At 40.2% G+C, this 24,269-nt stretch overlaps 1 protein-coding gene across 2 annotated transcripts in view; it reads left to right on the forward strand.

Annotated features, from left to right (window-relative positions):
• The window catches only part of coro2ba (coronin, actin binding protein, 2Ba), a 43,147-nt gene extending 19,432 nt beyond the window's left edge, over window positions 1-23,715 (forward strand). The window contains exons 1-12 of one of the 2 annotated variants that reach the window (XM_063472253.1): window positions 7,548-7,677; window positions 10,346-10,546; window positions 16,332-16,448; window positions 17,192-17,341; window positions 17,465-17,629; window positions 17,813-17,929; window positions 18,026-18,130; window positions 18,411-18,507; window positions 18,878-18,990; window positions 19,389-19,479; window positions 21,611-21,750; window positions 22,376-23,715. In XM_063472253.1, the coding sequence (XP_063328323.1) occupies window positions 10,346-10,546; window positions 16,332-16,448; window positions 17,192-17,341; window positions 17,465-17,629; window positions 17,813-17,929; window positions 18,026-18,130; window positions 18,411-18,507; window positions 18,878-18,990; window positions 19,389-19,479; window positions 21,611-21,750; window positions 22,376-22,510 (1,431 nt within the window). In that variant the 5' untranslated portion in view covers window positions 7,548-7,677 and the 3' untranslated portion in view covers window positions 22,511-23,715. Of the gene's footprint in view, window positions 1-7,547; window positions 7,678-10,345; window positions 10,547-16,331; window positions 16,449-17,191; window positions 17,342-17,464; window positions 17,630-17,812; window positions 17,930-18,025; window positions 18,131-18,410; window positions 18,508-18,877; window positions 18,991-19,388; window positions 19,480-21,610; window positions 21,751-22,375 lie in introns of those variants that run through there. The other variant, XM_063472244.1, reaches the window with a different exon arrangement.
• Window positions 23,716-24,269: the final 554 nt, after the last annotated feature.

Here is a 24,269-nt window from a genome sequence, read left to right on the forward strand (position 1 = left end):
AGCTCACCCACCTACAGTTTCTTAACTCTTTAGCATCAGACAGAACTGCTGTTTGTATCTGACTCAGAAGAGGGCGGCTCCGTGATTAGCACCGCTGCCTCACAGCGAGGGGTTCACTGTGGAATTTAAATGCTCTCCACTAAACACAATTTTTATACAGGAGCTCCAGCTTCTCCCACCACCCCAAAAAACCTAGGTTACATCTCCAAAAGACCTAGGTGGCTGCCTGCACAGTGGCTGCCCACTGCTCCTAGTGAATATGATGGATTTAATGCAGAGAAAAACATTTCACTGTAGCAAATCTAGGCATGAATAACAACTTTCATCTTCCTTTGATTGTGGTGGCAGGTTCTTGGCACTCTCCAAGCGCTGGCATAAATGCGTGGTGATCCAAACCTTCTGCAAGTCAATATTCCCCATCAGCATTCACCAAAAGCAATACCTTAACAGATCTGAAATCATAACTCACTCGCTGATTAATCAATCCACAGAGCTGTTCCTGTGCTCTTACTTCAGAGATGGATTTCAATAATCTGATGAAAGTGCTCCTTCATCTTCTGTCTCAGACTCTGTGCCATCTTTATTCCCCCCCCCCCCCGTTTTGTATCACTGCCAGACGGCTTTCATTTCAGAACTGATGAGATTCGTGCAGCGTGACATAAAATAACTTTTGCCCATACTGCTTCTGTGAAAGTTCTTTAAACACACAGGATGAATTAGCTTTATCTGTTAGCTTTACACAAACAGATGTTCACCATGTAAGATGAGATAACTCTTTATTGTCATTGCAGAGTCATACATAGTACAATAGTACAATGAAATTGGAAAACTGTCCCACGTCGGCACTACGTACAACAACACGACACGACACGGCACATCACAACACAACACAGTAACTTAACTTAGTAATAAAATGAAGAATAAGTGTACGTGTATTGCACACTGTTATTATTGCACATTCATTATTATTGCGCCTTCGTATAAATATAAATATTATTATTGTTATTGTTGTTACCCCCCCCCAAAAACAGTCCAGGGAGGTAGCCAATCAGGTCAGCTGTTTGCATTGATTAGGGCTATTGCCCTGTTGTAAAAGCCGTCCTTGAGTCTATTTGTCCGGGACCTCACCAGCCTGAACCTCCTGCCAGACGGCAGCAGCTTAAACACCCGGTGTCCTGGGTGTGTACAGTCCCGTAGGATGTTGCATGCCCTCTTGAGGCAGCGCGTGCTGTACAGGTCCTTCAGGGAGAGAAGAGGATGTCCAATGATTTTTTGGGCCATATTAATGATAAAGGATGGAAACTGTGTACGTATTCAAACAGACTGTATATAGGCTGGGAGTAGTCGCTGTAATGTCAGCCATTGGTTTGTTAAGTCCTATTATGAAGCACTGACCTGAGACTTTTTCCATCCATCCATCAATTTACTTTATATACGTTTTCTTTTAAAAAAACCAAAGGAGTCGCCCCCTGCTGGCCATTAGAAAGAATACAGGATTAAAGCACTTTTGCACTGGCCTAAAATGTTTTATGGATTTATAAGGTTAGGATTACAAGAGAATTGTCCTTTTGTGGGATTGCTGTCAGGATTTTGTTAATTAAATAATGAAGCTTAAGTGCTTTTTGGGTGATAATATTTTAATCATTTGATGGTACAATAGAGAGGTTTTGAATACAGAAAAATCATGCTTGCTGAATACGCGTGTGCTGCAGAGCAGGCAGGTGGTCTGACAGAGGGGAGTTAATCTCTGTCTGGTAAGAGCCTCCTCTGCTCCTCCTCTCTGTCTGCTTTTTCTTTGTTTCTTTAAATATTTCATCAGTCTCTGTCGCCCAGCCTGCCCTTTTCTTTCTCTTTATTCTCTCCTTTTCTGGTCTTCCCTTTCACCTCAAATACCTTATTCTCTCTCTTTTAGTTAGCTTTTATCTCTATTTGCCTTTTCCCTCTGGACCTCCAGTGTCATCTTCTGGTTCTCTCTCTAGACTTTTCCTTCACCTTAAATCTGCAGCCTCCTTCTGCTATTCAGGGTGTGAGGCCCAGATCGCATCATTATGCTCCAAAAAGCATGTGGCAGAAACTCCTGGGGGAAAAAAGAAAGGCGAGCACAGAGGGAGATTATTAATTTAGACCTTTCTTCTTGGTTTTGGATGACTGACCTTATAAGTGGTGCAGGGAAAAATGTGTCTCTGGTTTGTGTTTGTATGGAAAATATGGCATGCGTTAGTAAGAAGGATAAGCAAAAAGGCTCAGAACTTGTATCTGAAACTATATCAGAATATCTAGGAAATAATATAGAGTGTATCCATAGTAATTACATTACCTGGACGATAGTACTGCTGCTGATAACAACCTCCTTTTACCCTCCGGAGGGATAGATGGATTCCGGGACACCCACTTCTTCGTGTACTTGTGCTCTGATAAGTGCCCTTGAGCTGTGTTTCAGTGTTTCCTGTCCATGGGCAGCGTGCTCTTTGCATTACAGCTGCTTAATGGGCCTGGCTTCCAGCCCAAGAGCAACCATTATCTGAGCTTCTGCATCTCCTGTCATTATTCTGAGTGATCCCCTATCATCAAGAAAGCACACTCCAGAAGTCACGCAGCACTTGTTGTTACTGAGGCATTGACAGAGATGGATTCAGTGAGTTTCATGATCTGGTTACTATATGCCAAGACTAAAGAAACTGCGAGGTGTTCATCCCCGAGTATTGGCTGAACCTTTAAACAAATGTGCCTGATTTATTCGGTCCTGTCTGATTAGTTACAACAAATATTTCCACAGATATGTTTATCTCTCCTCCACTGTGGCTTTTTAAGATGCTGTATGTCCACTTTAAAGGCTTTTGAAAGCTGGGGTCTACTGTAGCTTTATATAGTACACATGTGGAGTTTATGTAACAACACCCCACCTCATGGATACACCAGCTACTATTGGCTGAAATGCTGACATGAAAAATGGGAATATTTTGCCCCTTCACCCAAACCTCGAGTCTTGCTGATACTTTAATCTGTATTCTTCACTTTCTGTGAAACTCCAGAAATGATATAATAGAAATTAATGAGCAAGATAAATGGGACCCAGTGAGTTCCAACAGCTCCTGTGACCCTTCTTTTTAACTGATTGAAATTAATGCAGGCTCAAATAAAAGATTAGCTTTCCAACATTCCTGAACAGGCCATCTGGAAAATCTGACAAAAACTCCAGATGGGCCGATTCACTTTAGGCTGCTGGAGCAGGTGTGTTAAACCTATTCTGTTCTGTTTTATTTGCCACTCGCTCACAGCTGCTGTCCTGTGCTGCCTCTGCCCTTCCTTTACTTCTGTAGGTGTTATGCTTCAAATTAACTTTGCATTCACGACTTCTGTGAAAACAATCAGAGTGCTTGCAGTGCTTTTTCTGGCTGCATCATATATTATAATTCAGTTTTGAGGTCATTTGGCGCGTCAGTGTGCTTATAGTATCTTGCAAGTCCACGAAGGAATGAGGGGCTAACGTCTCATTTCTTGACAGCACATATTTTCATTTGGGATTTTGATTCAACTGCTTACTTTGGATCTGTATATATAATAAAGTTAGGTATTTACATGCATGTAAATAGTGATGAAGTGATGAATCTTATCGTAGCTTATGTTGCCATCTGCTCAACAGCAATGCTTGCTACCAGGCAAGACAGGCAACTGCTTGTGTGGGGCCCCGAGGGCTGTCAAACTTTAAAGTACAGGACTGGAAATGTGCAAAATTTGAAGTGACGTTAGGCAAGAGCTGACTTCCCTAAGGGGGACCCACTATTCATTGTAAGTGGCACGCATGATTTTATTTAAACAAACCTAATAACAACAATGAAAGCCATCCAAACAAAATGAAGAGGCGTTATCCTTATGGGAGGGAAAAAAGAAAGAAAAAACATGAAAAGGAAAAAAAGCAAGACAGTGGCAAGTAGAGCAGATAATAAGGGTTAAATATGATGCTAACTAATTGCTGCTAGTCTAGCCTTAAATGTGGGGGAGAGACACTTGAATAACATAACAATACACTAGCATCACATTATTTCATTTATTTACTTTGATGTTTAACATTAGTTAACTTAGCAGAGCAGTCTAGTGTGTCTGAGCTCTGCTGGCTGATGTGACAGATCCGTAAATCTAGTAGTTACAATATTAACGCTTCATAACCACTCAGCTCACCCTGGGGCATTGTTACTAAAATGCCTGTCATCTCTGCAATTTCTAGTTTTACCTGTCATTTTATAGGACTGTGTTTGACCTTGTTGCTGTCAGATTATTCATCAAATATATGTGATGAAAGCTGGTTAGAGGGGTGCTTGTGAAGTTTTGCATAGGCCTCCAACAGACACCAGAATTCTCGCTGCATTGTGTTTGATCACATCTCTGAAGATGGCTTTTTGGCACTAGCTGCTGTTCTAAGCTGCTGTTTGTGGGAAAAGGGAAAAAATTATGTCCTTTTGAATTTAGGTCATTAGATTTACATGGTAGTATATTTATTCTTTATTCTTCAGTTTATAAAAAGATGTAGTCCACCCATCTGAACTGGACTAAATAAATTTGGGACAGTTTATTGTGATTCATGTGTTTATATGGAGGATTTTTATCCAGTTTTGGCTTTTAAAACAGCGATAATTAGTATTATTATTGCAATGCTAAGCTTTATGTAAATGTAGTCATTGTTTTCGGCTTGATTTACTTGATGCCCTTCCTTATATAGAGCCTCTGCAACCAGGCTAATCCCACTTCCTCTAGCTCCTTTAACTCAATGCAATGCAAGTCCAGTAAAATAATCAGAATTAACTCTATGCTGGAAGAAGTATTCATAAAAACTGTTTACTGATCCCAAAGTATCTCTGTTAGATCAGACTGTGGGAGAGGATGTACGTTTGTACTCAAACGTATTATTTTACTTACACAACTAGCTTAGCTTCAGTCGTAAACATGTAAGAAAATCTGCATGAGGCAATGTTAGGATCAGCACTGCTGCTGTAAAGAAGATTAACATCAACCAATGATGCGGACTTTCAGCTGATAGCGTGTAAAATGGAAATACTTTGCTTCAATAATCTGCAGCTTCACAGCACACAAAGGCCTTTTTATAACCTCAACTGTCCCATCAGGCATCGCCATAGCACTGTAGAAAATATTTTATCACTTTCAGCCAAGCTGTGATACTTCCTGTGTGACTCAGAAATAGAGAGCCCACTTCACGCTGAGACACATTTTGGCTGAAATAACCAATAGTAAAGCTCTCTTTTTGTGGAGTTTGCTCCTTGCAGAGATGGGAAATCATCATAAATGACTGTACAGTGTCAGTGCCAAGGGAAAGGAAGAAAAGACCAAACATGACACGTTGGCTTGACAGGGCTTCAGTGCGTCTGAGTGACAGGACATGCAATCTCCCCGTGGATTTCCCTTTTGTGTCTCCTGAATGGGAACGCAGATGGTTCTACTTCCTTATTTGGCACCAACGCTGATAAAATCCTGATTGGAATATTTGAACCCTGTCATTTGATTTAGTGTTGTATGAATTCCTTTTTAGGGTTTATTAGGAGTCAAAGAGCTGCTCGTTTCACTACTGCTGAGTACGGCCAAAATGAATATTCAAAAGAGTTTTTATGTAGCAGTTAGACAAGTAGTTTCAGATTTTGGCAGCTATTTAACTGAGAAACAAAAATCTGCTACTGCATATTAGAAAAAAAAAACCCTCAGAAAGACAAGAGGGGTCTTGCATTGTCTTGAGGCAACATGCAAAAAGCTCAATAAACACACTCTTCTCTCTGGAGTGCTCTGCCTTGCAGCTATGAACACTATACTGAATGTATACTGGTACAAATAGACAACAAATGGTCAGGCATGGATGCAGGTGCAGAAACCAGCACAACATGCTCACACAAGCACACATCAAACTAAGAAGCCTCTGGATGTCTCTTTCACACTGAGCCCGAAGGGGCCCGTCCACATTTCAAATACACAGACAATCATCGAGGGAGGCAATTTTCACTACAACACCTGCTTCAGTGTCGAACTGACCTTTTAGAGGGTGTATGTAGTGAAAGAGTGGAAGCTTGCACAGTTATCTCTATTTCCATTAAATCCTTAAATATTCTGTAGGTTGCAAACATTCTTTTGAGTTTACCAGTGTTGTTAAAACAAAAACCCCACACAAATCCTGGAAGAAAAGACTTTTTAAATGTAATCATCTCTCCTGCTAGAGTCAACTTAAATGGGCCATAATCTTTCTACTTTCAGTTACTAATTAATTTAACAGGTTTTCATTTTGTATATCAACTGCTTTTCTTCTTCTTCTTCTTCTTCTTCTTCTTCTTCTTCTTCTTCTTCTTCTTCTTTTAAAGCTTATCCATGATCTTTGTCCAACAATTTCATTTTATCCATACTTTATCTAATTCTACCACCCAGTAATCCATTCATGGCACTTTATAACATGTTTTTTTAAGTTGGTTACAGGAAATATAAAAAATAATTATAATATAAGTACATTAAGTACAGTGTAATTTAACAGTAACCTAGCAGAAAAACAAAGTATGTAAAAAAGAATTAAGATTAATTCACCCCAAAAAGTACAGCTGCTCGTGATGTAAGGTGGGAAAATACTGCTTGTTTTTCTGCAAAGTTACCAGTTATATGCTGACATGGCATATTTAGAAAGTAAAACTGGTTTGTTGCAGCCAAAAACCAAACCAAACAATATTAAATTCATTCACAATCAGGTTTTTGTAGTCAGATGTCCACTAACCATGTGACATTATTGTGTTGGCCATTTTGGACATGTGACACGGTAGGTTCAAGGAAATAAGGCAGCAGTCACACAGGCCAAGATATTGGATTTGGGAAAAATAAGTATTCCCTGACTGGATGTTGATTGGCTGCCAGAAGCTGATGAGCAAGCACTTGGTGACAGTGGGAAGGAAAAACTCCCTTTTAACAGGAACGAACCTCCTGCACAAACAGGCTCAGGGAGGGGCGGCGATCTGCTGTGACAGAAAAAAGGCATGCTGTGGAAGAGAGCTAGAGCTTAAATATCTAGATAAGCTGGATGTAACTGTTTAATTGAAGACTTGTTTAATTGTGGTGTCTTCTACGTTTCTTGTCTGTGAATATTTCAAGTTTTACGCAAAATTCCTGATTGAATTTTACTGTTTCTGTTAGCTACAAAGTCCACAGTTGGGAGAAACGAGATTAAAAGGAAAAAGATATAAGGGCTGAAAAACTGTAAGCGCTGCTGGGAATCAGCCAGAAAGGCCTTGTGATTCCAAACAAGCAGTGGGTGGGAAAGGAAAGAGGATGAATGGGTACTTCTCTGCTAGCCTGCCTGAGCTGGAGTTTCAACTGTAGTGGACACAGAAAGAGATGCAGAGGGCTGACTGAGTGGCAGGATGGAAGAGAAGGGTAAGAGGAAGAGGGGGGTGCTGGCCCTGCAGCTATCAGTGCTAGTAGGAGGAGAAGAGGGTGGGAAGAGTGAATTTTAAAGGGGAGGGCTGAGAAAAACATGAGAGAAAGAGGTAGAGTAGACACAGGCCGCCAGCTTACATTCGAAAGGGAAGGAAGGAAGAGAGAAGGTCCTGCGGCTTGTGTGGATAGGAGGGTGGATGTTTGCAATCTCAGAAAGCAGCAGGAACACTGTGACTGGAGTGTCATTAGAAGGACACTTGTAAGGTAAGGTGACATTTTCAGGTGTGGAATTAAAATATGTGATGTTCATGAAATATGAAAGTGGCGAAAGTGAAGTTTATATGATTCAAACTTGGCACAAAAACCTTCATATTGTGAAAATCTGCAAGTCTGCAAAGTCCTGAAGGATTCACAGTGCGTACCGCGAGAACTCATGCTCACAACCCACAAGTCTTGTGATATGATGGATACTAAATCATTTCTTGACTTGCTGTCTTTCTGTGTATGTGCATGCTCTGCTCATGATCTGCGTGTGAGTTGGTGTGCCACAAACCCTCGTGAGATAAGAAAGACACAAACACGCTCAGACAGACATCCTCTCTGTGCCATACGCCAGGGACCGATGAATGAGCATCCTTGTAAAGAGAGCTCAAAGCAGACGACTCTCCTCTAACTGTCCCTTAGGCCAGTTTCTGCTGCTCTTCTGTTCCACATTAATTCTTTAACAAGCAGCTACTATTGAGCTTACACAGACCTAATATTGTCGGATCTTTACTTAACAATGTAAAGTTCTTGGAGACAACTGCTTTTTTGAGCTGGAATTAAAGGGATTTGAATGTTTTTGTGCAACATACAAGTCTTCAAAATGTTAAATAAAGAATAAATGTTTTACTTTTCGTACTCCTGAATACGATAGGAGCAAAATTCATGCCTGCACTTTAGAGTTTTCTTTATATTCTGTTTCTTTAGATAGTACATGTGGTTCAAGTGGTAGAGCAGTTTGTTCAGCTTGCTCTGTGATAAAGGTGTTGTTTTAAACCTGAAAAAAACTTGTACTGTGTTTGTACTGTGGCTCGTTCCCCACGACAGCTACAGTCCTGGCACAAGACGCCCTACCTGCAGTGGCTGCCAATGACAAGCCAGCACTTTGCATGGCAGCACAGCCTCCACTGGTGTGTGAGTGTGAGAATGAAGAGTGAGAAACATTTCACCTGCTTTACATTTACCATTACCATTTGGGTTTTTAGGTCTATTTGTATTGCTGCTACAGATTCACATAGCTAATCTAGCACCAATAAACACCTTGGACGGTTTATGGTTTTAGAGAAGATTAAGCATTTTTTCTTTGTCTTATATTTGCTTGCCTTGGACAGCTAAACCACAGTAACCCACAGAAAAACTAGTAATATAAAATAAACGTATAAAATAAACGTCTTTTTCCTGCATACGTTTGATTTATACGGGGTATAATTCATGCACTATCTTGAGTGTTGAAGTGAGGAGATGGAGGTCAGCCACACGGTAGCCTCCTGGATGCTACTTCTGCTGTCCAGTGAGAAACAGGAAAAGACAACGGTAGCAGCATGGTCAGGGCATGTTTCTATTTGCATGCATACACCCCTCCCACCAGTTCCCCTCCTTATCCGCAGAACAATGCTGAATAGAGGATTGCCTGATGTCATCCAGAATTGCAGCCACTGATCTGACAGCGGTCATAAATTCTCTTTCTCCAGTCCCCGTCACAAACTGATATAGTCTCAATTAAGTGTCGCTAAAAATATGTCTTTGAACAGATCTCCCTTCAGAGAATTTTTTAAAAGAAATTCTATAGCCACATTCATTCCCCGCAACTTCTGTCCCGTTGGGTCAAAGGTCATTTAACATCCTTGTCCTGTGGCTGAGTCAACTGTTAAATCCCTATGCAGAGCCAGACCATACCAAAAATCAAGCACTCCACCAGTGCATTCTTGTGGTGAAGTAGCAAACAAAAGAAGCATCTTGAGTCAAGACCAACCACTTCTCTTTTGTTGTGAGCAGCAGCTGCAAACAATGGTTGCTATTCTGTTGTACAAGATCCATCTGAACCAAAAATAGAGTGACAAACAATAGAATATAGTGTGTTTGTCAGAAATGAATGATTTTTGTTCTTGATTGAGATTCAGTTTGGTTTTGTTTTGTTGCACGCGTTAATCACTGACTCTGTGGCAGCGTGGAATAGCATGAAAACATTTTCACCCAGTTTTCACCCTTCAAAAGTCTCACACCCATGACCAGTTTGGATGATTTCCCACAACTGTATGTGTGACTCTTATCATGTGTGCACAGATGGGACAGCCCACCCTGCAACTGTGCTTGGAAGATGGGAAATTTGACACAATCACAATCATAATTATGCGTGCATGTTTTCTAGCTTCTAATCACCAAAATAAGACATTTTTTCCATTTTCTATTTACATTTGTCTTCTTCTCTTTTTATACAGACTGTATATAAACAATGTCATCATCCTGATTAACTAGCTTTTAAGCAGTCCTTTTTGAAGCCTCTCCATCTATCATTATGGTCAATACCATCTTTTTTTTTTTTTTAGCTAGAAGTGATCATATTCTACAACAAGGGTAAATGCTAGGTTTTCAGCTAATGCTAGCCAGCTTCGTCAGAGAACTGCATCCATAAACAAACACAGATGTGTCCCAATTATTAATTTACAAACCAGTACTAGTATTTCACGCAACAAAACTCCAGTGTAGACATCAGACAATCGTTTAGTATAATTAGTCGCAAAACAGATCATGTTATTTATCAGATTACTGCCTTCACTGGAACTAGTTTCCTGAAATGTGAGGCTTTTTTTTTTCCTGTTTTATATCATTGCGTTTTATAACATCTTTGATTTTTCAGATTGTTTATCTGTGACACATCTCTCTTTTTCAGATGTCATGGCGTCCGACGTACCGAAGCTCCAAGTTTCGAAATGTCTATGGAAAAGTAGCCAACCGGGAGCACTGCTTCGACGGTATCCCCATCACCAAGAATGTCCATGACAACCACTTCTGTGCCGTCAACTCCAAGTTCCTGGCAGTCGTCACAGAGAGTGCCGGCGGAGGCTCTTTCATTGTTATACCTGTATCCCAGGTAACACTGAATTAGCTCTTTGCTCCTACATCCTTCAGAATAAGAAAAAGGAGTAAAGTTTACAAAATAAAACACAAATAATAGCGTGAGTAACTCAAAATTAAAGAAAAATTCTTGTAGGATAAAGCTGCATTCATATGCATTTTTTCTGTTGCTCTATAAAATTTCTGTTACTTTAATCTGCTTTGACTGCACAGTGAAATCGGCAAGTTTCAGAGATCTTTCCACACAAATGAAGCACAGAGTTTAACTGCCACTGCAAACACGCCGGCCTTAAATATTCAAGCCAGAATCTAAGGCCAGCATTGTTACTGGGTTGTGCTGCCAGTAGCACAATATAAAGGCATAGTGATATTGCCTATAAACACTACAAAAGGTTTCTGTTGTGCTGGAAAGTTCAAAATTCCTTTTCTTATTATGGGAAAGGGGATTGTGCCTGTTCTCAATGATATTTCATTTCACACTTAGCAAACAGACCGTGCATCACTGCTTTTTGTAGGATATACAGGATACAAAACTAGTCCTGATTTGAGTAGCAACGGTAAATAGCAGCAGTAAGGAAGTGAAAAAGTTAGTTAAGAACATGTTTTCATGTAAATTTGACTGAAAGTTGTTCCCACATATTAGGTGTTTTGGTTATTTTGGGTTTGATAAAAAGTTTCTGATGATCATTTTGGGGTCTTCAGTCGCATCCCAATTGTTTCCAGCTTTATATCAATTGATAGTGTATTTGTGTGTTTGTGGGAGTTCAGTGTAACTTTTCAATAAGGAGATGTTTTAGTTTGAATGTCATTCACATTTTTAGATGGCTTTGTGGGCCTTACAGAGTGCTTTACCTCTTTAAGAGAGACCATGCCAAGGTGCTTGCAAAGCTCTTGGCTGCCAAGCAGGGTCAAGTCTGGTTGTTATCAGGCAGTAGAAGCATTCAGTAAGCTGAACAGTTTTGCTGTCCGAAGCAGAGAGACTTCAGCTAGATTTTACGTCACATAATCATGAGCTAAGGTGTTCAGTCATGGAAAAAGACTGTCTGTGTGTGCATGTGGGCGTTTTCTGTTTAGCTTATTAGATACTTGGTGTGAATCTCTCAGATGATGTCATGCTTTTTATGCATACTCACCCGTCACAGCACTGGCCAGAGGTAATTATGCTTTCTGAGGTTTTGCGAAGGTCACATCTCAGGGGCAACTCGGTTTAATAATGCACTGATAATGTTTTATACAAAATAGGTCAAAGGTTGACTTTTCTGGTGATTATTCAGTGCCTTAAAACAGGAAGAGAAGGGGAGATTGTGATCAAGTTTCGCACAAATCTTGGGTGTCCACCTTGAAAATTAAAGAAGTCAGTGGTGTAGTTTATTTATTTGAAACATTGTTTCCATGACTGTCAAGGCTCCAACTTTGTTTCCTATTAGAATCTTCTCTTGTGGTCATAAATAAAGCATAAATGCACGTAACACCTGTCATTAAATGTATTTAAGTAGGTCTATTATATGAGCCTGGATATGTGTGAATGTAAAGTGCAGCTGAACTGGTAGACAGAGCCACAGAGTGGTATTTCTAAATAAATCAAGTCCATTGATCGTCAGGTTTGGAAAGTCCAAAGCTGATGATGGTGTTATCACAGAAAACTGAAGCAATCCACTGTTGCCAGGATGCATAACTTTATATAAAGATGTATCGAGTACATAATGTGCACATAAACTTAACAAGGCATTTCATGACTTTTGTCCAGTAAAGTTCTGCAGATCTGCTGTTATATAAATAGCTAAACTCAAAAATATGGGTTATATACACCATATATATACATAATATGTTTATATACACTTTTTGTTACATAGGTACACTGTGAAATGTTTCATATAATGGAATCTTTGGTAATCAGTTTACACCAAGCACATTTTCCATAATATTTAATTATTAGAACAAACTTTTGACTTTTTACTCCAAATAATTGCTTCATCTTTATGAGTGCACAGAATCATTTTTTAAGTGATTGGCTTTGTCTGTTAATAGAAGTATTTTATTTCCAATAAATTTAATTAGGACAAGATGTTATCATTCTGTGTATCCATGCTGCTTTAGGTAGATTCATTAGAGTCTTTAAGCAGCACTGTTTACTTAGGCTTTTCAAGGAAGGAAAGTGATTCAGTGAAACAATAACACAAAAATAAAATGCTTTAAAAAAAAAAAAAGAAAAAAAAAAAAAAGGAGGCTTCCACACATGGAAAGAGAAAGTCTGACAGATTTCAGTGACTAAAAGAAAGAGCTGAATGTTTTTCAGTCCAGTCCAGTCAGTCCAAGAGGAAGTCTCGTGAGTCAGAAAATTCACACACAGTGAACATCAAAATGAGATGATTATGGCAGCAGTTTTATGTAAACTGTATTTTGTGACAGGGAAGAAATGTTTTTAATTATGAACCTGGGGGGAAATTACAATAATCTAAATCTTTTGAATCTGAATCTACTGTAACGAATAAAATCAAACAACCCAAAACTTGTATTTCCCCACTGTACATTTGCTGCTGTGTGTAAAAACCCAGCCAACGGCTAGAACTTAATAGATTTCTTCCTACAATGAAAGTACTGGACTTGAGCGTTTGCTCAGGTTTCCGCTGACTGGATAAATTCACAAGTGGCATTTATCATATTCAGCAACAGCACAGCTTCTGTGTGATGGAGGCTGCTGTTTAATGCTGTATCTTCCAGTTAATACAGCAAGTCGGCAAACTGTGTGAACGCTTGCATAAGACAGGAAGACAGACATGAAGTTTATTTTGTGTTTTCAATCTTATTTTATAGGCTTCACCTAAAATGAGGCATCATATATAAGATGGCACGTGCTGTTGTTTGTATGAAAGGGGCCATTACATGGTTACCACAGGAAAACTAAACTGCTGAGTTAAAATCAGGAGGTGTGGTATGCAGAGGTATGATGTCACCACGCTTGTCTTTTTCTCTGCTGAGTAGATGTCATTATTATCCCAGGCTATCCATAATTGTGCCATGAAGGTGAAATCACTCAAATCAGATAAAATACAAACACACTAACCTCTTTTCAGACTTTGAAAATAAAGTAATTCTGATATGTTCTTGCATTTTTTATTTATTTCTTTTTTACTTCTTTACAAAAGGCACCCACGCTATTTCAAAATGAAGCTCTGGCTCCTCTGTTAGATAAACAGACCAATCTGTAGGGGTTTGGCTAATGGTGAGGTATGAGCATGGCTGACATATTACGATGACAGCTGGCGAGACAGCCATATGTTTGCCCCTCAGACAGAGTCGCTAGAAAGTGGACGGACTACTGCTGGCACCACCTGGCACACAGCCTGGCTCTGAAAATGACACACAAGGTCACAAACACCTCTTCATCACCTCAGACAAAGAGGAAATTGCAGTGGGTGTGGTGCGCTGTGAATCACCACACTATTATTCCTATTACTACTGCTTTACTGTGTATGATGCAACGTGTGGAGGATTTTAATTGGTTAGAATTCATTTCTCTGATAAAGTCATTGAGCTAATATTTTACCAGCAGATATATGCTTTATAGTGATGCATTTATAGATAGATAGATAGATAGATAGATAGATAGATAGATAGATAGATAGATAGATAGATAGATGTCTCCTCATATTCTAAAGTAATCTCATTTAAACCAGCACTACAAAATAGACATTCCCAGCATGAATTCGTGAACTTCGTGAACTACGGTGCTATTTTGTCATGTGGCCATTTAGCTGAACCCTGAGGTCTCTATAAACAAGGTCCTACTGTACAGTAAAACATGTGGGACAGTGACTAAATCGCATGACTGGCCAAACACTGCAGACACATATGAAAGAGCTTGTATTAAACCATTAACCTGAGCTAAACCACACCTAAGTTAAGCGTGACTCAGCGGGTTCACTTCAGCTGGCTGAGGTGTCGTAAGGCACATGGGAGATGCGCCACAGAGTATATATAACTCGGCTGACAAAAAAATTATCAGGTTTATAGAACAGTGTCACCATGGCTGAGTTCGTCCTGTTCTGTAACTGAAACATAATTCCTCGTTCTCATCGGGGGAACCATATTACAATTTGGAAACATGACTCTGTTCGATGTCAGCTGTTAGTATTGCTGCAGTGACAGAGCAGCAGTGGTAAGTCGCATTAGTAAAGATTTATTGGGAATAACAGTTCGATAAATGTCTGCAGCAATCGCAGCGTGGTGCCGCTGGCGTATTGGAGATGCTGGTACCTGGCCAGCACATCTGCTCTTCTCAGAAAGTGCTCATATGTGCCACAGCCTCGGGAAATGACTAAAGACCATCAGGCCTAACGCAGGCCGAGCCGCTTTCCTGTCCGATAAAGTCTAGCGGGTGGTTTGCAGCTAACGAGGGCTATTTTATATTGTTATATTAAATTTCATGCGTGGTAGAAAGATAAAAACTGAGGGTGAAATCCAAGCTGTGAAAAGTGTGTTTTATTCATTTTATGTCCCATTATAAATGTAATTCCTTATAATACCCCTTAGAGCCTCTGAACCCTCTCATTCCCAACGGACATTATGTTCTGTGCAGGTAATTAGTTCCACCCAAATAAGGAGTCCCTCAGATCCTGTTTCATTAATGATGAAAGTTCCCTAATAATAATGTGTCATCAGAACTTATATTGGCGCAGCTTGTCATTGTTCTTTGGGGGTTTTTTCAAGGGGAGATTTTATTACCCCAGTGCTCTACATTAATTATAAACTCCTGATGTGCCTGAGTTAGCTGTGTTTATTAAATCGAGTTGCCTTGCTTAGTCATTTCTTCTCTCATGCTGACTGATTGGATGTTCAGCTTCACGGTGGCTGTGTTCTGCCGGAGACTGATTTCTATTCGTTTTGGCTCTTGTTCTTTGATTTGTTTGCAAAACCCTCACTGTATTGGCAGTGTGTTACCTTGAAACTTACCTTTATTTCCCGAGTTGACTTCCTGCTTTGCTCTTTTTGAGCTGGTTGACTACAGCTAACCAAATTTGGCATTCACACAGACAAAGAATTCTTTAAATCTAAGCTTCACCGTGAATCTTAAATTTTTGTCAATATTTTATCTCCTGTTGTAACAAAATTACATTTATTGTTTTCATTTTGGTGGGAAAGGTTTGCAAGGAAATAGCTTGAAATTTCCATTTAATGCATTCTCAAAGATATTTATTATGAAAATTTTGCTAAAGCTTGGCAATGCCTCCAAAATAAGTCTTAAGGGTTCAGTAAGGACCGTGCATGCAGACGCACATGGGACTTCACAGGTGCATGACCCAGTGCTCTTAAGCAAATCTCTAAGGAAATCAAAAAAGAGGTCAGTGGATTGAATGGACATCAAACATTCATGACATCATGACCGATATGAAGAGCTTCCTGTCATCTGCTGTTATGAGCCAGTGCCCCTCTGTGGACTCTGTAGGTTATTGCAGTAATAATAATAATGTGCCTCGGTTGTCCCTGTACAATAACCGGGTTTGCTTTGCTTTGTTCAGAAGTGATAGAGACATCTCACTGATGTGAGTCTTTCATGTTCACATCAAAAGGAGCAAAGATGAGTTCTGCTCAGTAACGTTCTCTAAAAATGAATGCTATTCTTTAATATTGTCTTTAAAATGTCTTTTGTTTCGACTAAAGTTTTGTGCAATTTGTGATGATTTTGATTCTGATTCTTTCCAGTAATATTACTTTATAGTGATGTGATTGCAAACAATACCTCTTCATTTATGCAGTGACATACTGTATGGATTTCATCTGCATGTTGTACGTGCTTTCAGTCTGGCCGCCTGGACTCTCATCACCCGAAAGTGTGCGGCCACAATGGCAACGTGCTGGATATCAAGTGGAACCCTTTCTGTGAAAACATCATAGCGTCCTGCTCCGAGGATACTTCAGTAAGTGATCCACTTTATTCTTTTTAACTCCCATTTTTATGAGTTGATGACTTTTAAGATTCTAAAAAAATTGTCTTGTATGTGCTTAAATGCTGAGGTTGACAGCCACTAGTCCAGAAGGTGAATGGGTCATCAGTTTAATATGGTCAGAGGTTACTGATTCATACGGTTTGTACTGGACACGAGCTTCTGATCTGATCCTATGGTGTGTGCTGTTGTTGCTGCTGTGAGGTTCGAAAACGACAAATAAATAGGCAAACATCAGTTAGCTTTCCAGTAGCTTGCTATATTAATGACATTAGGCACAATATCAAATAGCAATCACTGTTACCCTACAGGCTATTTTTTTGTGATACATGTACCTGTTACATTACTCTAGTGAATACTGCACAGCATTGGTAGCACTGTGCTCTGTGTAGTACTTTCACATGTTCAAAGATAATCTGATCTGGTCTGACACAGAGCCTCTATCCATAGCAGTAATCCTGTCTAATCCTAATGCAATGGGCTACATTGATAGCTTGTGCTATTTCTAATCAGACGATTTCTATCTGTGTCCTCCTGATTGTGGTTTAGAGTTCATACTAATGTGTTGTGAAAGCACGCAGTAGTCCTGATAAATTTCTAACAAAAACAGAATAATAAAAATGTCCCTTGTTATCATGTTTTTTAAGAATGACTAAACCTGTAGGTATATTTGTGTATCCAGTAACAACCTCGGTGTGCGTTGGTAAATGTTGCAGGTGCGAGTATGGGAGATCCCAGAGGGCGGCCTGAGGCGCAACATGATGGAAGCAGTGCTGGAGTTGTACGGTCACAGCAGACGGGTGGGTCTGATCGAGTGGCACCCCACCAGCAGCGGCATCCTCTTCAGTGCAGGCTACGACTACAAGGTACAAAAACAACACAGCAACGCCCCCAACAAACACAGTTATATCTCTATTTATGATCACTTTAATTGAAGTACAGCAGCCCTCTAACAGCTCCACCAAAACAAATTTTCCCGACTGAGTTAGATCCTCATCTGGAACCTGGAGATAGGCGAGCCGGTGAAAATGATCGACTGCCACACTGACGTCATCCTCAGCATGTCTTTCAATACAGACGGCAGTCTGCTGGCCACCAGCTGCAAAGACAAGAAGCTGCGTGTCATTGAGCCGCGCTCCGGGAGAGTCCTTCAGGTGAGGCGGACCTGGCTGATGTTTTTATGCTTATGTGTTTATCGATAAACTGACATGTTTTAGTGGTTTCTCAAAAACGCTCGGCTTTCTACTGTCACGAGAATATTCTGTTAACATATTAGAGTGTTAACTTCCTTGCAAGTGTATGTTGCCTCACTCTCTCTATTTGTGCTGCTCCATCAGCAAGCCAGCTGCAAGAACCACCGCGTAAACCGAGTTGTGTTCTTGGGCAACATGAAGCGGCTGCTCACCACAGGGGTTTCTCGCTGGAACACTCGGCAGATCGCTCTCTGGGATCAGGTCAGACAACACTTCTCCATACATGCATACAGCGCCACAGCAGGTACATCAAGTGTGCGTGTTAAAAACAATGTTTGTATATGTTGTTACTCTTAGGAGGATTTGTCCATGCCAATAGTGGAGGAGGACATAGACGGGCTCTCAGGACTGTTGTTTCCCTTCTATGATGCTGACACACACATGTTGTATCTGGCAGGCAAGGTCAGCCCCGCTGTCCCTACAGTTGTACAAAAGTAGTCTAAAAACTGTGTTTACTATTCATTTATTGCATATCTAATACATTTTGGATGACTGTGATTGGAATTGATGATTTATTTTTAAGGGTATATGTGTATATATATAAATATTCAATTAAACTTGAGTAATAATGGGAAGTAAAAGTCAGAGAAGCATTGCTTGCTCTGGGAATCAGAGCACAGCAGCAAAAAAGATGTAGCTTCAATTGCTCAGAGGTAATGACCATGTTCTGTTGCTCTGGCAGGGGGACGGCAACATCCGTTACTTTGAAATCACCACAGAGAAGCCGTACATCCAGTACCTAATGGAGTTCCGATCCCCTGCCCCACAGAAAGGACTAGGTAAGCCAGTTGCTGAACAGCAGTATCGGATCTGTCCTGCCAGAGGAGAAAGAGAAATGCTAACCCAGTCATTAACTGTCTTTAGAAACGGAGAGGTGGAATGAATCACTGCGAAAATGAGCTCAGCCCTCAACACTGCTCTAAAAACGGTGTTGCGTAGCTGAAAGGATCGTATTTACTGAAGAAAATAAAAATGAGGTGTCCGAATTGGAAATTCGCTCAATAAAGCTTAAAGAGCTTCACTAACTTGTCCATCAATGTCACGCTGCAGCAGGTTGTTTTTGTATCTTGTTGATGAGACAAACCATGAATTCTAGGAAAGCGATGTTGGCAAAACAACCGTCACCACATGCCTCTTTCCTGTCTGCAGGTGTGATGCCAAAGCACGGGATGGATGTGGCAGCTTGCGAGGTGTACCGCTTCTACAAACTGGTCACCCTCAAGGGTTTGATTGAGCCCATTTCCATGATTGTGCCAAGAAGGGTGAGTGGGAATGAAATTAGACTCCATTCTGTTATTATCAGTCACATCTTCAGCAGATGTTAACCAGCATTTAACAAGTAAAAAAGGCTGTTAGATTTTAGCCAACACCTCTTGGGAACACTGGACTTATAATACATTGGTGTGTGATGAATACAAATACAAAATCAGAGCAAGAAGAAACAAGAACAGGAATAATTAATCTAATACCATTTATCTGACTTAAGACGTGTGTTTAAAAGCAGACTGGTGAATGAGCATCTCAAAGTCAAAAGCTGGAAAATTATCGAAAACCTTATGTAATTTTTTGAGATAAAAACTCTTTACCAAAGACATCCAAACGTTGAGATAATCAGCAGTGCTGAGCAAATGCTGAGACATCTGAAAATGTTTGTTTACAGTCAGACACGTACCAGGAGGACATCTACCCCATGACGGCAGGAACAGAACCAGCCCTGTCGGCCAGCGAGTGGCTGAGCGGAATTGATAGAGGTAAGCAACCCGTCAGAGACGCACTTGTCTGGCTTGTTAAGCAGCATTTTAATAGGGGAGCGGCATCTTATTCATTTGCTGCAACTGATTTCCATGATGACTTGCATGCAAGGTTGCCTCTAACAAGTAAACAAGGCTAATGTAGATTAATTTACAGCAAACTTCAGTCACTGAGTGTTTTTGTTTTGCTGAATCATGCACTGACAACATGTAGCTTGTCTTATCACCAGCATGGTAAAAAAAAATCCCCACAGTTGATTTATTTTAATTGATGCAATCCAGTCCAGTTGATTAACATTAAACTTTACTATATTGTCAGCACTAGTTAACAGCAATAGTCATCTCAAGCTTCTACGGTAAGCGTATTAGAGAGAAAATCCTCAATAATCCTCTAACTGACAACAGCAGGGAGGTAGAACTCCATTTTAGCAGGAAGAAACTTTAGCTGGTCTCAGCTATCAGCTGGGGTGGGGGAAATGAGCAGAGAGAAATGTGGAAAGATGGTAAACAAAAACAAGATAAAGCACAAACTACAGGACAGAGATGACAAAGTAAATGTTGTGCTTAATAGTGGCATAAAAATGCATGGGGAGTAAGAGAGAAGGGAGTGATGGAGAAGTGATCAGTGCTTCATGGGCAGTCCCCAAAGAACCCGGGCCTATAGCAGCATGGCTAATGGACTGGGTCATCTGATCTGATACCAGTAAAGAGAGTGTCTGCCCTGAACCCAAGCTGCCTCGACAGGAGAGTTGTCAGATAGATGAAGGTGCTACCCTCCATTTTAACTGTAGACACCAGCTGTAAGACAGTGATATACAACATCTAAGCTCTTCATATTCATGTTTCATGGAGCTTTAAAATAAGAACTCAAACCAAGTGAACATTAATGCAATTCAGTTCAATTTAAGTTTTTTTCATATACTGCCAAATCACCTCAAGGTGCTTTATACTGTAAGGCAGCAATAACACAGAGGAAACCCCAATCAAGCATGAGCAAGTACTTGGCGACAGTGGGAAGGAAAAACTCCCTTTTAACAGGAAGAAGCCTCTGCAGAACCAGGCTCAGGGAGGGGCGGGGCCATCTGCCGCAACCAGTTAGGGGTGAGAGGAGGAATACAGGACAAAAGACAAAAGTGAAGGCTCTGCTTCTCATTTTACTTTTAAATATCCTTGGAAGCACAAGTAAGCCGGCAGTCTGGAGGTAAAGTGCACTATTGGGGTGGTATGCTACTGAGAGGTATTAAAGATAAGATGCGGTCTGATTATTCAAGCGAAGAGAAATGAAATTCAGGATGTTAAAAGTATGTTTTGAAAGTATCGTTCTTTCCTTCTCACATTGTGTTTGCTCTCAGTGGGCCTTGTTCACTGTGCAGAAATATTCTTACCCTGCACAAAAAATATGTGCATTACCATCCAATTCACAAAACCCATACACCTGCCAATTTTGTTCTTACCACCACGCGTATTTCACTGAATCAGAATCAATCTAAATCGACATGGGTTTTTTTCATGAGTGTGATTTTAATATGCTCGGCAATTAAAACTATAGTATGGTCACTATTTTGTAAAGGAAATTTTTAAAATAAGAGATGCTTTCCAGTCAGTATTTTGAATTATTTACATTTAATTATTTAGATTTGTGAAGATTTTTTGGTTAATGTGCTTTTTGGAAGATTAAATAATGACCTACAGGAGGTTTTATTATAACTAATATTGTTTAGTTTATATTTATAAACTAAATTAATAATAAACTAAATATTAAAATATTTAAATTGTATTTGAAGAAAGTTGTGTCTTCATTATTTGTGTGTAGACATGGGCTGAGGTACTATTTTTTTTTTTTTTTTTTGGAGAACAAATTAACCCAATACTGATACTGAAATACTGATGAAGTCTGGATAACAAAAGCTTAGTAACTTAAGAAATTGCTTTAGGCACTGAATCCATATCCTAATCATGTTTTAGAACAACTAAAGACTTGAATATGTGGATGTCCTGAAGAGCTGAAGACGTGCATGGATAAACGGTAGATTCCCTGGTGTTGATCTGTGGACGGCCTAAGCCTCTTACTGCTTTGTGTTGGTTTTCACATGCTCAGGGAAAAGTTCATTTTCTCCCTGCTTTCAAACAGACCCAGTTTTGATGTCCCTGAAGGATGGTTACCACCGGCCAAACCAGGTGGTGTTCAAGGTCCCGGTGAAGGAAAAGAAGAGTGTGGTAGTGAATGGGATCGACCTGCTGGAGAACGTACCACCCAGGACAGAGAACGAGGTGTGTGAAGGATGACAAGTATCTAATATAAACCAGTGTAAAAAATAATTGCAGCCTTTAATGGAGTCTAATAACGCTGTAACTGAACCGCAACTTGTTTTTGTTGTACAACTGATTCACTTAAAGTGGATCTCTATGCATTTCTTTCCTTTTCTTCTGTATAATACTAAGTTCAAAGTCATCTTTATTACATTATGCATGCATTAACCGAAACATGTGAAACATGCCATTTTAGCGCTCGCCCTTTGAGTCAGCTTTCTTCTGATTGGCTGCCCTTTGTAAGACTGAAAAGCCTTTGGTGACCATTTTTTGGATATCCACTGTCATACAGTTTGAATAGTAAAAAAAATACTTAAAAGAAAAAATCAGAAACTAAGCTTTTAGAGCAGTCTGACCTTTTGGCTCATGGGGTCCATGTAGTAGCTGTTCCACAGCTTTCGATCATAAGAGCATAATGTACTGGTAAAATTGATTTCAGAAAAAGCTGAGAATGAACCCAGCCTTACACAACTTGCCATTAAAACCAAATGTTTCGTCCTTCATCCTGCCAGTGTCCTCTTTCCTTGTTTTGAGAGCTGCCGTTGTGCTCATGTTCTTCCACGTGTTTCCCACCTTTTCCACACAGCTCCTGCGGATGTTCTTCTGGCAGCAGGATGAGCTGCGGCGGCTGAAGGAGGAACTGACCACCAAGGACGTCCGAATACGCCAGCTGGAACTCGAGCTCAACAACCTGAAGAACGTTAGCCCCAACAACGCCTGACCTCTTAGACTCCTGGACTGGCAAAGCCTCGCTTCCTTTGCCCCCCACTTCTGACCTCCAACACCCTTCTGAGCCCTTCGCCCTGCTTTTTTGATATATTTCATTATATCATAACTTCATTCTTCCTGCTGTTCCACGTAGTGCACACAATAACATGGTAACCATTGGATAATGTTAACTGATCCAAATACTGGAATATTGTAGTAGTGACAAATACAAGTAATGAGGCATGACAGATCAGGGATTGCCACTTAAGCATTAAATCGCTGATATAGAATGCAGAGAATTTTGGTATTTTCTGTTTTTATAAATGTAAATGATTGATATAGCAAACTGTTAAGTGTTATTTCACGCCGCCTAGGTATTCGTCTCACTTTGCCTACCCTCTTGTCCATGTGGCAATGCCTTGATCACCATGCACAAAAAAAAAAAAAAAAAAAAAAAAAAAAAGTCCTGTACTGACCAAACCACCTCCGAATTGTAATTTTTATGTTGAGGTTAAAACTGGAGAAGACTATTACTGCTCCTATTTTTTTTTCCCCAAGGCCTTAGACCCTGCTGCGGACCCAGTTTGCAGCGAGCTGCAACATTATCTCAAAATGGCGGACGAGGAGAGCTTTGCAGACATGGACCATGTTTTTCCCACCGGGCTGCTTATCCCATTACCTACCTACAAACAGTGGCTAGAGATTTACTCTGTCACACTGACACTTAGCTACTCCAGACAGTCTTTTCCCAAGGACAGCACATAGTTCACTTTGTTCAGGTATCTCTTTATTTAAACAATGGGGACGCAGCGGAGGAGACATGGATCCGAGGGAAGCTTTGCTGGCTGTTACTGGTTTTTAGGGCTAATTTTGATGATGGGGGTAATGTATATTTGCTTTTATTTATTATTTGTCACATCTTACCTTTTTAGCTAATAACATGTATATTTCTTAATCCCTTTGTTTTTGTATGACACACTGCGCAAGTAATGATTGTGATGCTTGATAGATTTTGCTGAATGTTTCCGGTGGAAATGGTGCAAGACTTGTGTGAAACGGCACCTTAAAAAGGTATCATTTCTTCTTAGCTCTTTGTCTCCAACAACGTAACTTCAGATAAGTTATGAAGCTATATAATTTCCTACTTTTAAAAGTGCAAACTGTAATAATAACCAACCATTTGACATTTAAACCAAGTATATTACTATTACTGAGAAATGTTTGTCTGTAGCCGTGTAATTTTGCTTTCAAGACTTCAGGTGACGTGCCTCTCCTCCACCCATACCGACAACACATACAGGAGAAATTTGCGCTGCCTCGGTTTTACCCTCAGACCTTGTTTTCGTTCAGCTTTACATTTGAGAGTATTCAAATTTAATTGGCACTATTTTAAGAGCCGAGCTCGAGAAATTCCACTGCATGCATGACAAGGACGGAAATAGTAAGTTAACAGCGAGTTACGGACTGAAGGTCACAAGTCTTTCCTCATAACATCATCGCAGGCACATAAAGGGCCAAAGCTTCATAGCTTTAGCTAGAGAAAAGAAAAGATGAGCCCTTACAATGAAGACTTGAACAGTGGTAAATATCTGTGTTAAATAAAAGGCTACAGTGAAAGTAGACAGATCGATGAGCTGCAGTGACAGACAGGAGACGGGTCAAGTAATTGTTTGGTCATGACATTTTTGACCAAACAGTTACTGCTGCAGACTCAAAGTAAACCCCAACTTAGATTTGCTTAGTATGGTAGCAATGTACTGTAGGCGTATACA

This window comes from Pelmatolapia mariae, linkage group LG1 (assembly GCF_036321145.2).
Source record: "Pelmatolapia mariae isolate MD_Pm_ZW linkage group LG1, Pm_UMD_F_2, whole genome shotgun sequence".
NCBI classification, from domain to species: domain Eukaryota; kingdom Metazoa; phylum Chordata; class Actinopteri; order Cichliformes; family Cichlidae; genus Pelmatolapia; species Pelmatolapia mariae.